Source organism: Microcaecilia unicolor, chromosome 12 (genome assembly GCF_901765095.1).
Source record: "Microcaecilia unicolor chromosome 12, aMicUni1.1, whole genome shotgun sequence".
NCBI lineage: Eukaryota > Metazoa > Chordata > Amphibia > Gymnophiona > Siphonopidae > Microcaecilia > Microcaecilia unicolor.
Window position 1 is genome coordinate 13,432,253 of NC_044042.1, and position 15,593 is coordinate 13,447,845.

Consider the following 15,593-nt stretch of genomic DNA (forward strand, 5'->3'; position numbering starts at 1 on the left):
TGTTGCTTCTTTGGTGTATCTGGATCTGATTGATGGTAGTTTAATAAAAAAGTATTTCACACATAGAAAAAAGGAGCTTGCACTGTAAATGGGTACTTGAGGGCGATTGGAGATCAAGTATCTTGTTCAGGAGCACAGAGAGGACCAGTGGCAGAAACAGGCGTTGAACTTTGGCTTTACTGTTTCTTAACCCATAGCTCTAGCCACTTCCCCTCAAAGTGCTTTTATATCTACACATAGACATATGGAGATGTAATGGATAGGTTTAGCCAGCCCAAATAAAGGAATGGGGATCGATAAGATGCTTACACTGTGTAACAGTGCATTATTCTTAACTGGTTAGTAAATGCATCGCCCTTATCCTTGTGAAATTCCAGTCTGGTACACTGGGTGACAGCATCTTAGAACAGAAAAATACCTCAAGAAGACTGACACGGTGGCCTGTATTTTCAGTATGAAATGTAGAAATTGAGACAACTTACACAACTGAAAGGACTGCATGTTGTTTGTTTCCACAGGTATCATAAGACTTTTGCTTTTGTTTTCTTTTGTAGAGAACTGGAGCACAATAACCTGACAGAAGTGAGCAAGGGTTGGCTTTACGGCTTACGATCTTTACAGCAACTTTACCTGAGCCAGAATGTTATTAGCAGGATCAGTCCAGATGCGTGCGAGTTCTGTCAGAGCCTATGGGAGCTGTAAGTTTTGGGTGACGTTCCAGTCTGCAGGGCTGGGAAGAAATGTTTATGTAGCAAGAACAATACTGTACATAAGAACAGCCATGCCGTGTCAGGCCAATGGTCCGTCTAGTCAAGTATCCTGCTTCCAACAGTGGCCAATCCAGATCACAAGTACCTGGCAGAAACCCAATTAGTAGTTTTGTTTACCAGTTTTAAGTTTCTACTACTTGGGGGCCTATTGACTGAGCACTAATAGCGCAGGCCCTTGCTAATTCCTGCATTAACTGTCCAATGTAGAGTAGGTGGTTAATGTGGAGGTAGTTACTGTATGTTAACTGTTAACATTATTTATGTTAAATTATTTATGGAGATGCCCCAACTTACATGTCAGACCTAATAGACTTGCCAGTGAGAAACAACAAAAGCTCATCACGCACTTGTTTAAATCTTCACTATCCCAGCTGCTGAGGACTTAAATACAAATCTATACATACATCTAGCTTCTCATACATCTGCACACAACTGTGGAATGAATTACCGATCACCATAAAAACAACACACGACTTGACAACCTTCCGAAAATTACTGAAGACCTTCTTATTCGTAAAGACGTACAAAAAAAAAATCCCCCATAACGATCTGACTCCCAAATTACTCTAGATACAACTATTATGGAACTCTCCTAATTTGTTTATTTTATTTACTTCCTCATTACTGAGTATTATATCTTGTCCTGATATCATTATGTATGTTTTATCTAATTATCCACTTCCAATCCTACATGATATACCTATGCACCTTTATTTGTAACAATTCTGAAATTATTATTCCGTTAATATGATTGCCATGATAGTCTTGTGCACCTTATCTGTATCTATATTCTGAAATTCTTATTCTATTAATCTGAATGTCGTCGTAACATTTTGTAAGCCACATTGAGCCTGCAAATGGGTGGGAAAATGTGGGATACAAGTGCAGCAAATAAATAAATAAAAAAGCACGTCGGATAACATGGAATTACCTGCACCGTACAGTTACAGAACTTATAGTCCACTATTACCAAATATAGTTCAAAGCGGATAACAATAAGAGAACTAGACCAGACATCTAGGAGCATACATTGAATTAACAACAAAATTATAACAAATCTCACTGTTTTTAAAACATATTTCCTAAAGAGAGGTTTTAAGCATCTTCTTAAAACTAGCAAAACTGGACGAGGCTTTAATCCTGTTGACCAAAAAGCTGCTGCTTGATTACATATAAAAGTCATCTGAAATAATTCCCAGTGGCAAACACCTTTAGGGCTGGGAAATGTTAAAAAAATTAGAATGTTATCTACAATGTAGTTATTTGCATTAACTGTATGAAAAAATACTGGAAACATTCCCAGCCATTAACACATGGGTTCCACAGTTTACCACATGGTAATTTTGGCAGTTACCAAGCAGTAACTGTAAAAGCCTAATGCATGTTACTAAATTTGGCCCTTTTAATGCTTTTCTGTGTAAGCAGTAAGCTACCTTTTGGAATCGAGAATTCCAGCAATATTCTGCATTTACCTGTAAGCTATACCCACAAGGGTTTATAAATTCTTTAAAATTCTGTGGTACTTCCTTAAGCAGGATTATAAGTGGCAGCCTGGGAGGGGGGATCCAGGAGCACAGTTGGCGGAGACAAAAAATAGGCAGGTGGAGGATCTAAAAAATCTGTTACAATTCTTGAAGCAACAGTCCTTTGAATTCAGCAGTAAAGCTAGTAGGTTATTAGCACATAGACTAAAAATTCAAAGGATGCAAAATAATATTTTGTGTATTAAGGATGGGGTTGACCGCTCAACCTGCAGGTCCTGGACTGGTCTTCTGGGACTAAAGAAAAGAAAATTAGGTTTCATCTGCTAATTTCTCTATTTTCAAAAATAATACATATATTTGTACATATTTCAGTTTTACTAAGTAAAATTTCTGGCATTTCTTGTGTGCCCAGTTACTTCACTTTGGCACTGTCTTGAGGAAAATGGGTCTTAATGATTGGTGCTGGGAAAAGAAGGCAATAAAGAATGAGGGAATCTCAGCAAAGGGAGAATGGATCTCAGAAAGGAAGTTGTAGGTATTTCAGTAAAGGGTCTGCTTCCTTGTAAATGAGTACTGAATTCAGCATGATGGTGGTGGTGGAAAGAGATGGGGAGGTCAGTTGTTAAACAGATGTTCTGTCTTTAGAGATCAATGGAATTTTCACAAGGATATTAATCCCATTTCCATTTTAACATTTAAAACTGGATACACTGTGCACCACCTGCAAGAATTCATTTATACAGTCGAATATGGTTGGGAAAGCCAAGTAATAATAGCAGGGCAGCACCTTAAAACTGTGAAAATAATACGGCAGTATTTATTTGTGGTGTTTAGCAAGACATCGAAATGATTTACAAAGTCAAGAAAAAAAAATGACAACAAACTATCCGGCTGCTATTCAAAGCGAGTTAATCAGACGGGAACAGCTGCCAACCAGTTAACTCGTATGACGCTATCCGGTGATTGTCAGCAGCACTGAAAATGACCGGGAAGCCTGATACGTTGGGAACGTTTCAGGGGCAGAGTCCATTTCGCTCTCAATATTCAGAGTTAACCAGCCATGTTTAGTGCATAAATGGGACTAGCCCATGGCCAGTTAAGTCTGAATATTGACCTAGCCAGCTTCTACAAAAACAGAATTTCAATGCCAAAGCCCGCACAGGGCCCAGCATTGAATTTCCGGTTTTAGCACCAGTGGCGGCAGATGTACAGATGGTAAACCCCCAAAAAACCCACTCTTTTTTTTTCCCAAAAGGGAGTTGGACAAATACAGTGATGTCACACGAGCATAATAAAAGTAAAATCAATTGCTGATTAACAGGGAAAAATGTTTTCAAGTTCCTACAAAGAGCCGTTTCTTTGCTTTTGTTTCTCATGGCAAGATGTAGCCTGTTCCATTTCTCTGACCCTATCACACTAAGGGTTATGTTTACTAAGGTGTGTTAGCGTTTCTAACGCACCTTTAAATTTAAGGCGCGTTAAACGGTAACGCGCCTTTCTCCGAGGACAAGCAGGCTGCTTGTTCTCACGACTGGGGTGACGTCCGCGGCAGCCCCCACCAACCGGAAATAAGCTTCGCGGGACGGTCAGCACGCAGGGCACGCCCACCGCGCATGCGCGGCCGTCTTCCCGCCCGTGCGCGACCGCTCCCGCCAGTTACTTTTTTCCGCGACTGAGAGAGTTGTGTTTTCCCCTCTCTCTCGTTTCAGCCGCCGGATTTTTTCGACCGCGTTTACGCGGATCGTCGCTTTTGGCCTGTTCGGCCTCTTCTTTTTCTTCTTTCTCTTTTATTAAAAAAAAAAAAAAAAAAAAAAAGAATTTTGCGCGTGTGGAGCACGCGCTCCTTCTTTTCCCTCGCTTTCTAGCGGGGACGCCTCGTTGCGGCCTAGTGGCCGCTCGGTCGGTTACAATTTCGTGGTGTGATTTTAGCCACCATTGCCGACTTTGACTTCGCCGACGCGATTTTTCCGTCGATGTCCTCGAAGGTCCCGAGTGGATTTAAAAAGTGTGGTCGCTGCGGCCGGCCGATCTCGCAGACCGACACCCACGCTTGGTGCCTCCAGTGCCTCGGGCCGGAGCACAATCTCAAGTCGTGCGTTTTGTGTCTCGGTCTCCGGAAACGGACTCAGGTTGCGAGGCAAGTTCTGCGGGACCGTCTTTTTGGAACTTGCGCCGGCCCCTCGACGTCGACCTCGACGGCATCGGTATCGAAGACCGGTTCTTCGGTACCGGTATCGATGCCCGAGACATCGGCACCGATGGCAGCGACCCCAGGAGAACAGGTCCCGTCGGCCCGCCGGTCCGCCGGCGAGAGTGGGGTAGAGAGACCGCGTGGGCAGTCGGCCCCGGTCACTCCCTCAACTCGTGAGCCACGGGACCGAACCCTGTCGGACCCGGTACCCCGAGACCGAGGGGGATCGACCTCCTCCTCCTCCATGCCCTCCGGCACCGGTGACGTGCACCGGAAAAAAGACAAGAAGCGCCGTCACCGGGAGCCCTCGGTGCACCCTGAAGAGGAGTCGACGCCGAAGCGTCATCGCAGAGAGGAGAGATCTCCGTCGGTGGTGGAGGTACCGACGCGTCGGGGTTCCGGCACCTCGGTGCCATCTCCTGGCCCCCAGCAGCTTCCGGCACCGACACCCTTACCGGCCCCACCGCCTTTCCCGGCAGCGGGCCTGGACGAGTGCCTCAGAGCCATCCTTCCGGGGATCCTGGAAGGGCTGATGCGCCAGGCTGTGCCGGCGCCGGGGGTGCTTGCGCCCTCGGCGCCGATGACTGTGGCGCCGGCGAGCTCTAGCCCGGCGCCGGGGCAGTCGACACCGCCGCCGCTTGCGGTGCCGGTCTCGACAGCCACGCAGGTGGAGTCCCCGTCGACGTCGATGGAGGGAGCTCCGTCCCCGCCGGCGCGGGAGTCCACCGCTCGACGACACCGAGACCTTGGTGCCTCGACGTCGAGCCGGGCCCGGTACCGGACTCAGCTACATGAGCTAATGTCCGATACCGAGGACGAGGACTCGTGGGGGGAAGAGGAGGACCCGAGATATTTCTCCTCCGAGGAGTCTACAGGCCTTCCCTCGGACCCCACGCCGTCACCGGAGAGGAAGCTCTCACCTCCTGAGAGTCTCTCCTTTGCCTCCTTTGTGCGGGATATGTCTATAAGCATTCCCTTTCCCGTGGTCTCTGTGGAAGAGCCGAGGGCCGAGATGCTCGAGGTCCTCGACTATCCATCACCACCTAGAGAGTCCTCCACGGTACCGCTGCACAATGTCCTGAAGGAGACGCTGCTCCGGAACTGGGTGCGACCACTAACTAATCCCACCATTCCCAAGAAAGCAGAGTCCCAGTACAGGATCCACTCTGACCCAGAGCTCATGCGGCCCCTGTTGCCCCATGACTCAGCGGTCGTGGATTCTGCTCTCAAGAGGGCACGGAGTTCGAGGGATACCGCCTCGGCGCCCCCGGGGCGGGAGTCTCGCACTCTGGACTCATTTGGGAGGAAGGCCTACCAATCCTCCATGCTCGTGACCCGCATCCAATCTTACCTGCTCTATATGAGCATCCACATGCGGACCAATGTGCAACAGCTGGCGGACCTGGTCGATAAGCTCCCGCCGGAGCAGTCCAGGCCTTATCAGGAGGTGGTCAGGCAGCTGAAGGCGTGCAGAAAGTTCCTGTCCAGGGGGATTTTTGACACCTGTGACGTGGCATCTCGTGCTACTACTACTACTACTATTTAACATTTCTAGAGCGCTACAAAGTGTACGCAGCGCTGTACAAACACAGAAGAAAGACAGTCCCTGCTCAAAGAGCTTACAATCTAATAGACAAAAAGTAAAGCATTTAAATTTAAAATATTTAAGCAGTCAAGCACAAGAGAACAGTCACAGAAGGACAGAAGATGTTGAAGGGTGGTCAGTGTGATTAGGTGTAACTCTGGTTGGAGTAGTGGGAGAAGGTGATAGGAGATATACTATAGGATGTCATTCTGAGGCCAGGCTAAGTCTAAAGCAGGAGAAGGTATTCTCTGCAGCCTATCTGTGAGATGGAAAATGCTCTCTGAAGCTGCTGCTATAAGTTGTTAGTTTTCTCTCCCTGAAAGAGATCCAAGCCACACCCACGAAGTTCAAACTGTCAGTGGGGAGGGTGAGGGGAGGAAATGGCAGTGCTGCGGCCCAAGGTATAGTGATGCGCAGGCTCTCATGGCTGCGTGCCTCTGACCTGGACAACCGCACCCAGCAGAGACTGGCTGACGTCCCTTGCCGGGGGGATAACATTTTCGGTGAGAAGGTCGAGCAGATGGTGGACCAACTGCATCAGCGGGAAACCGCTCTCGACAAGCTCTCCCACCGGGCGCCTTCAGCACCCGCCCCCACGGGTGGGCGTTTTTTCCCGGGCACGGCAGGCTGCACCCTATTCTTTTGCAAAGCGTAGGTACAACCAGCCGGCCCGAAGGCCTCGTCAGGCACAGGGACAGCCCCAGCGCGCTCGTTCTCGTCAACAGCGTGCGCCTAAGCAGCCCCCTGCGCCTCCACAGCAAAAGCCGGGGACGGGCTTTTGACTGGATCCACGGGAACATAGCCGCCCTACAAGTGTCCGTACCGGACGATCTGCCGGTCGGAGGGAGGTTAAAATTTTTTCACCAAAGGTGGCCTCTCATAACCTCCGACCAGTGGGTTCTCCAAATAGTGCGGTGCGGATACGCCCTGAATTTGGCCTCCCTGCCTCCAAATTGTCCTCCGGGAGCTCAGTCTTTCAGCTCCCATCACAAGCAGGTACTTGCAGAGGAACTCTCCGCCCTTCTCAGCGCCAATGCGGTCGAGCCCGTACCACCCGGGCAGGAAGGGCAGGGATTCTATTCCAGGTACTTCCTTGTGGAAAAGAAACAGGGGGGATGCGTCCCATCCTAGACCTGAGAGGCCTGAACAAATTCCTGGTCAAAGAAAAGTTCAGGATGCTTTCCTTGGGCACCCTTCTGCCAATGATTCAGAAAAACGATTGGCTATGTTCCCTGGATTTAAAGGACGCATACACTCACATCCCGATACTGCCAGCTCACAGGCAGTATCTCAGATTCCGACTGGGCGCACGGCACTTTCAGTATTGTGTGCTGCCCTTTGGGCTCGCCTCTGCCCCACGAGTGTTTACCAAGTGCCTCGTGGTGGTAGCGGCCTATCTACGCAAGCTGGGAGTGCACGTGTTCCCATATCTCGACGATTGGCTGGTCAAGAACACCTCGGAGGCAGGAGCCCTCCGGTCCATGCAGTGCACTATCCAACTTCTGGAGCTGCTGGGGTTTGTGATAAATTACCCAAAGTCCCATCTCCAGCCAACTCAGTCTCTGGAATTCATAGGAGCGCTGCTGAATTCCCAGACAGCTCAGGCCTACCTTCCCGAAGCGAGGGCCACCAATCTCTTGACCCTGGCTTCGCAGACCAGAGCGTCTCAGCAGATCACAGCTCGGCAGATGTTGAGACTTCTAGGTCATATGGCCTCCACAGTTCATGTGACTCCCATGGCTCGTCTTCACATGAGATCTGCTCAATGGACCCTAGCTTCCCAGTGGTTCCAGGCCACCGGGAATCTAGAAGATGTCATCCGCCTCTCCACCAGTTGCCGCACTTCACTGCTCTGGTGGACCATCCGGACCAATTTGACCCTGGGACGCCCATTCCAAATTCCGCAGCCCACGAAAGTGCTGACGACGGATGCATCTCGCCTGGGGTGGGGAGCCCATGTCGATGGGCTCCACACTCAGGGTCTGTGGTCCCTCCAGGAAAAGGATCTGCAGATCAACCTCCTGGAGCTCCGAGCGATCTGGAACGCACTGAAGGCTTTCAGAGATCGGCTGTCCTGTCAAATTATCCAAATTCGGACAGACAATCAGGTTGCAATGTATTACGTCAACAAGCAGGGGGGCACCGGATCTCGCCCCCTGTGCCAGGAGGCCGTCGGGATGTGGCGTTGGGCGTGTCGGTTCGGCATGCTCCTCCAAGCCACGTACCTGGCAGGCGTAAACAACAGTCTGGCCGACAGACTGAGCAGAGTCATGCAACCGCACGAGTGGTCGCTCCATGCCAGACTGGTACGCAAGATCTTCCGAGCGTGGGGCACCCCCTCGGTGGACCTTTTCGCCTCTCAGACCAACCACAAGCTGCCTCTGTTCTGTTCCAGACTTCAGGCACACGGCAGGCTAGCGTCGGATGCCTTTCTCCTCCATTGGGGGACCGGCCTCCTGTATGCTTATCCTCCCATACCTTTGGTGGGGAAGACCTTACTGAAGCTCAAGCAAGACCGCGGCACCATGATTCTGATCGCGCCCTTTTGGCCCCGTCAGATCTGGTTCCCTCTTCTTCTGGAGTTGTCCTCCGAAGAACCGTGGAGATTGGAGTGTTTTCCGACTCTCATTTCGCAGAACGACGGAGCGTTGCTGCACCCCAACCTTCAGTCTCTGGCTCTCACGGCCTGGATGTTGAGGGCGTAGACTTCACTGCGCTGGGTCTGTCTGAGGGTGTCTCCCGGGTCTTGCTTGCCTCTAGAAAGGATTCCACTAAAAAGAGTTACTTTTTCAAGTGGAGGAGGTTTGTCGTGTGGTGTGAGAGCATGGCCCTAGAACCTCGTTCTTGCCCTGCACAGAACCTGCTTGAATACCTTCTGCACTTATCAGAGTCTGGCCTCAAGACCAACTCAGTAAGGAATCACCTTAGTGCGATTAGTGCTTACCATTATCGTGTGGAAGGAAAAGCCATCTCTGGAGAGCCTTTAGTCGTTCGATTCATGAGAGGCTTGCTTTTGTCAAAGCCCCCTATCAAGCCTCCTGCTGTGTCATGGGATCTCAACGTCGTCCTCACCCAGCTGATGAAACCTCCTTTTGAGCCACTGAATACCTGCCATCTGAAGTACTTGACCTGGAAGGTCATTTTCTTGGTGGCAGTTACTTCAGCTCGTAGGGTCAGTGAGCTTCAAGCCCTAGTAGCTCATGCTCCATATACCAAATTTCATCACAACAGAGTAGTGCTCCGCACCCACCCAAAGTTCCTGCCGAAGGTGGTGTCGGAGTTCCATCTTAACCAGTCAATTGTCTTGCCAACATTCTTCCCCAGGCCGCATACCCGCCCTGCTGAACGTCAGTTGCACACATTGGACTGCAAGAGAGCATTGGCCTTCTACTTGGAGCGGACACAGCCCAACAGACAGTCCGCCCAATTGTTTGTTTCTTTCGACCCTAACAGGCTAGGGGTCGCTGTCGGGAAACGCACCATCTCTAATTGGCTAGCAGATTGCATTTCCTTCACTTACGCCCAGGCTGGGCTGACTCTTGAGGGTCATGTCACGGCTCATAGTGTCAGAGCCATGGCAGCGTCAGTGGCCCACTTGAAGTCAGCCACTATTGAAGAGATCTGCAAGGCTGCGACGTGGTCATCTGTCCACACATTCACATCTCATTACTGCCTCCAGCAGGATACCCGACGCGACAGTCGGTTCGGGCAGTCGGTGCTGCAGAATCTGTTTGGGGTGTAAATCCAACTCCACCCTCCAGGACCCGAATTTATTCTGGTCAGGCTGCACTCTCAGTTAGTTGTTCTTCGTAGGTCAATTTCTGTTATACCCTCGCCGTTGCGAGGTTCAATTGACCTGGGTTCTTGTTTTGAGTGAGCCTGAGAGCTAGGGATACCCCAGTCGTGAGAACAAGCAGCCTGCTTGTCCTCGGAGAAAGGGTATGATACATACCTGTAGCAGTTGTTCTCCGAGGACAGCAGGCTGATTGTTCTCACCTTCCCTCCCTCCTCCCCTTTGGAGTTGTGTGTTTCATATTTTTTGCTAGTCATTCAACTGGCGGGAGCGGTCGCGCACGGGCGGGAAGACGGCCGCGCATGCGCGGTGGGCGTGCCCTGCGTGCTGACCGTCCCGCGAAGCTTATTTCCGGTTGGTGGGGGCTGCCGCGGACGTCACCCCAGTCGTGAGAACAATCAGCCTGCTGTCCTCGGAGAACAACTGCTACAGGTATGTATCATACCCTATACATTTCTATGGGCGTTTTAGCCTTTAACGTGTGTAAATCATTTACGCGCATTAAAAACGCTAACGCGCCCATAGCGCACCTTAGTAAACATAGACGTAAAAGCTTTGAGTACTAGGAGATTCAAGTAGCTTCCCTTGTGGACTCGGGTTGTCGAGGAACATATGGTACTAATCTATCCCAAAAGTTTGAATGTCCATCTTTCCTGGATTGGGAGCCAGTGTAAGCACTGCAGTAGAGGGCGAGCACTCTCCCACCTGCTCTCGCCTAATAATATCCAACCAGCGGCGTACTGGGCCATTTGAAGCTTTTACTTATATCTGATACTAAGCCAACTCATAAGACATTATTGTAATCCAGAATGCTTAATAGAAGGGATTGAACCACAATACACAATGTAGCATCTTCTAAAAATGGTTTTAATGGACAGGTAAGATGATCCTTGTGGGTTTTTATTTTTCTTTCATGTTTTGCCTGTGAAAGACTGCAAAGAACAGAGTGGACATAGTTTTCATTTTGAACAGTTTTAAACCAGTTGTTCTCGTGTATCTTAATGTCTGCAGAGACCTGTCTTACAATCTGTTGACCCGCTTAGATGAGTCTGCCTTCGCAGGGCTGAGCATGTTGGAAAAGCTAAACCTGGGGGATAACAGAGTGAATCACATTGCTGACGATGTTTTCAAGGGCCTTACAAACCTTCAGACATTGTAAGTATGTTACAGCAAAACTGTTTCTCTTTCTTTGTCTTAATCAGAATTGAAATCAGAAAGTTGTAGTTTACTCAGTCCATATAGTATGCCTACCATACCTGCCTGGTCATTCATAGCCATATATACCCCGAGGGTAAACGGTCCAGATTTTACCTACCGTGTTTCCCCGAAAAAAAGACATCCTCCGAAAATAGGACCTAGTAGCGATTTTGCTACATTTGTAAATATAAGGCCTCCCCCCGAAAATAAGACCTAGCAAACTTTTTTTTGCAGCAGGGCCGCCGAGAGCCGGACAAGGTCGCCCCCCCACCTGAGGTCGCCGAACTCCCCCTCCACCTGCCCTCCGTCACTCCGGAACTAACCTTAAACTCCTTTCACCTTCGCAACGCAAGTTCCTTCCCAGCAGCAAGCAGCAGCAGGGCAGACCTCTCCTTCCTTCCATGCCCCGCCCTCGCCTGACGTTACGGTACGTCAGGCGAGGGCGGGGCATGGAAGGAAGGAGAGGTCTGCCCTGCTGCTGCTTGCTGCTGGGAAGGAACTTGCGTTGCGAAGGTGAAAGGAGTTTAAGGTTAGTTCTGGAGCGACGGAGGGCGGGTGGAGGGGGGGCCCGGCGACTTCGGGTGGGGGGCGACCTCGGGTGGGGGGGTGACCACGATCCCAGAAAAATAAGACATCCCCCCCAAAATAAGACCTAGCGCGTTTTGGGGAGGATAAATTAATATAAGACAGTGTCTTATATTCGGGGAAACACGGTATGGATTCCTTGTAGGTCCAAGTTACTACTTTCCAGTTTTGTCATTTTATGTATTTTAGCTTTAACATTTAGTTTGTAAGTTCCATTCTGCTTTCAGGATGCTAAAGAGGTACCAGGCTAAACTTCTTAAATTTAATTTGACATTTCTGTTCTACCAGGCTGGACCAATAGCCTGTTTAAGGTAGATTACAACACGTTAAAAATAAACGTAATATGGAAACCTGTATTTATACTAATTAGTACTTTACAGACACAGAAAAACATACAAATTACTCAGCTCCATAAACCACTTTGGCACTTCGAGGCTGCTGCTAGGGGCAGGATCGAATGTGGTACACTCCTGCCCCCACTGGACTATCAGGGATCTTAGGTATAGGCCTGGGGTTGGGAGGGGATCAGATGGGAAGAACATTCCACGGGTTGGGGTGTGAGGAGGATTGGAGGGGCTGAACATAATTTCAAATGTTATGCGGGTTCCAACCAATATTCAGCCAGGGCCCATAACGCTAACCAGGTGAATTTAGGACAGCTTTGAGACTTTAACTCACCCAGTTAGCTATGTGGGTGCTAGTGCTGAATATTGCCACTTCCTCCCCCTCTCCCCCACCTTTTACTGCCCCTCACCTGCCTACTTCAAACATGACCGGTCAGAGCTGTTGAGCAGCACGGCCAGTTAAGTGCCACTGAGTATTGGCAATCAGGTCCAAGTGATTTATGTGGGCAGAAGCCTCTGTTGCCCACTTAAATCACTTTGAATATCAGGCAGTCTATATTATTGTATTTATCTTGTAATTAATAAGCAGCAATCTTTCACTTATACCTTGCAACCAGGATGACTGTTGGATAATAAGACTTTTCTCATCCATTGTTAGAGATTTGAGAAACAACGAGATCTCATGGGCCATTGAAGACTCGAATGAAGCTTTTGCAGGCCTTGGCAAACTGAATAAATTGTATGTATGATGAGCCATTGAATTCTGTTTTATATGTATTGTCTGGTTAGTTCATGCCTTTCCCTAATCATTTATTAAAATGTTCTATACTGCTTGGATTTAGCAGATCAGTTAAAGCATCAAATACATCTTAATGGGGAATAACGCAATATAAAATAGGACAAATGTATCCCATTCTAATAGAATAGAAAATACCATGCAGACAACCTTTAATGTGCCTGGATATTTGGTGCTGGTTTCTATGCAGGTGCTGGTACTGATCATCCCTGCAGTCAGCAACCTACTACTACTACTACTTCTTGACATTTCTATAGCGCTACTAGGGTTACGCAGCGCTGTACAATTTAACAAAAAATGGGCAGTCACTGCTCAAGAGAGCTTACAATCTAAAGGACGAAATGACAAGTTGGAGTAGTCTAGATTTCTTGAATAGTGATTAGGTGCCAAAGGCAACATTGAAGAGATGGGCTTTTAGCAGGGATTTGAAGATGGGCAGGGAAGGGGCTTGGCGTATGGGCTCAGGGAGATTATTCCACGCATGGGGTGAGGCGAGGCAGAAAGGGCGGAGCCTGGAGTTGGCGGTGGTGGAGAAGGGTACTGAAAGGAGGGATTTGTCTTGAGAGCGGAGGTTACGGGTAGGAGCGTAAGGGGAGATGAGGGTAGAGAGGTAGGGAGGGGCTGCAGATCGAGTGCATTTGTAGGTTAGGAGGAGAAGCCTGTTGGGAGTTACCCAGGTGTCACCAGTGTTCAACGGTGGTACCTTGATATCTACCTGCGTAACTTAGAACGGCCATTTTGCTGTCCTAAGTTAACAAAATAACTATCCAGGTACCGTCACTAATTATCGGCAATACCTAGCTGACTACTGGCTCCACCCCGGCACCATCTGAGTAGTACCAAAACGATCTCCCGGGATTTTCAGCAGCACTGTCAAGTTATGCACCACTGCAAATCCAGGAATCGCCTAGTCAGTGGAAGATAACCAGATAAGGAGTCTCTCCTACACAGTTATCTCCCACTGAAAATTGGGTCCCAAGATTACCTGAGGTAGTGGAGGTTTAAGTGAGCTTTGCAAGGTCACTGGGACATAGCAAAAGGATGAACTTGCATTTTCATCTGTAGAAATAAACTATAAAGACACACTAATGCAAATGCATATGTTGACTTGAAATTTCTTCATTGTTTCCATTATAAGTTTAAACTTGACATATTTTATTTCTTAGTTTATTTTGCTGTAATAATTTAAACCTAGATCTAAATGAAAGGTAGGATTACCACATTTTCATTAATGACATGAGTTACCACTGTTAATACTTGAATAAAATGGGCCTTGTGGCAAATAATGGACTTTAACATTGCTGTTAGTAAATGGCCTTCTGTTTTTAGCCAGAGAAGGATTAGGAAATTGCTGTGTGTGCTTCTCCAGCAATAAATTCTCTGAAGTCCTGTCATGCAAAATGTGGAGAATGTCAGGGAAACATCAGGAGGCAGACCAGGATGAGGCGTTTGTGTGTGCTCTGGGAAGTAGGCTTGATTTTTAGTTCTGGTTAGAATGGCTTGGTGAATTACTAGTGTTCGGTCACTTTTTGTTTCATTTCTAATTTTTTTAATGCAGATCTTCTTTGCTGGCAGTTCTTCCTTTTTTATTTCTCTTTCCACTAAGTCAGACCCAATGCTACAATCTGGCATCATGAACCTTCTTTTGCACCATGGATTTTTTTTTTTTTTTTTTTAAATAGTCTGACCATTGCACTAAACGTCCTGAGTCTGGGAGCCATGCACCAGGACCTGCATCATGGACTGGAAAGACAGCTGCCAGATTTTGCTTTTAACATTGACCTTGACTTCTCCCCTCTTGGAGCTGTGAATGCTTCCTCTGCAACATCCCCCACCTGATCTGACTTAGATATTGCACCAGGACCCTTGTACTCCTGCTGAGCCACCTGGCTGGTACACTGAAAGATCCTGTTGTCAATGTAAAGGACAGTGCTTCTGTGTGCTGTCTTTTATTTTCTTTCATCTGAAAGTGTAATAAGAAAAATGCCAACTTCAACCAGTTGCATCTAAAATAAGATTAAAATTTAAGAGGATATGGTCAGTGTAAATAATGAAAGCTTTTGATCTAAGTGTGCATAAAGCCCACGCAAAGATTATGAAAGAATTAAGAGCATGAGAAACGCTAAGAATACTGCCAGTAAAGGGAAAACACAAAGGCAAACCAACGTGTGTGTTCTGTTGAACACATTAAGTAATAGTGTGGTATTGGTACATAAAGAAATTCCGAAGCCCCTTCACTAGAGAGAGCTGGTGACTACTGTAGAAATGATTTTACTGGGAGAGAGCATTTCTGGAAGGCTGTAATATTGCATTTTTTGATTATAGGTTGAAGATTACTAGGTTTTTAAGAACGCAGGGTAAGGGGGGAAGGTTTCGGTTAAGTGAGGGGGGGGTGAAGGATGGTTTGAGTTTCAGGGATAAAGATAGGAGGTTTTATTTAGAAGGCAAAGTAGTGCTGGGCTCTGTGCAGTAGGCACACTTTTCCCAGGCCAAATTGCGATCAGTGTGTTCTCTTAGTGTGAAGCAGCTAAGTTTCTCTTGAGCCCAGTACTGCCTCTCACACCTTCCTCCCCCCCACCCCCAATCAGTAGTATTGCCAACTAAAGAAGACATCCCTGCTGTACAAATGAAAATCAGCAACAAGTTGCATCCTAGCACAATTATGGTATTAGGTACTTTAAAATTTTGATTTCTTCTGACATCGCAGTATTATACCTTTTTTTTGAAAACTTGAGAGCATTTTTGTTTTCCCTCTCTTTCAGAATCTTACAAGGAAATGAAATTAAATCCATTACAAGGAGAGCATTTGCCGGTCTAGAGCCACTTCAGCATCTGTAAGTACTGGCAG

General features: G+C 47.9%; 1 protein-coding gene across 1 annotated transcript in view; it reads left to right on the forward strand.

Annotated features, from left to right (window-relative positions):
* The window catches only part of LRIG2 (leucine rich repeats and immunoglobulin like domains 2), an 81,669-nt gene that overhangs the window by 36,047 nt on the left and 30,029 nt on the right, over positions 1 to 15,593 (forward strand). The window contains exons 7-10 of the mRNA XM_030220609.1: positions 555 to 698; positions 10,835 to 10,978; positions 12,608 to 12,688; positions 15,508 to 15,579. Coding sequence (XP_030076469.1) covers positions 555 to 698; positions 10,835 to 10,978; positions 12,608 to 12,688; positions 15,508 to 15,579 — 441 coding nt within the window. The remainder of the gene's footprint in view (positions 1 to 554; positions 699 to 10,834; positions 10,979 to 12,607; positions 12,689 to 15,507; positions 15,580 to 15,593) is intronic.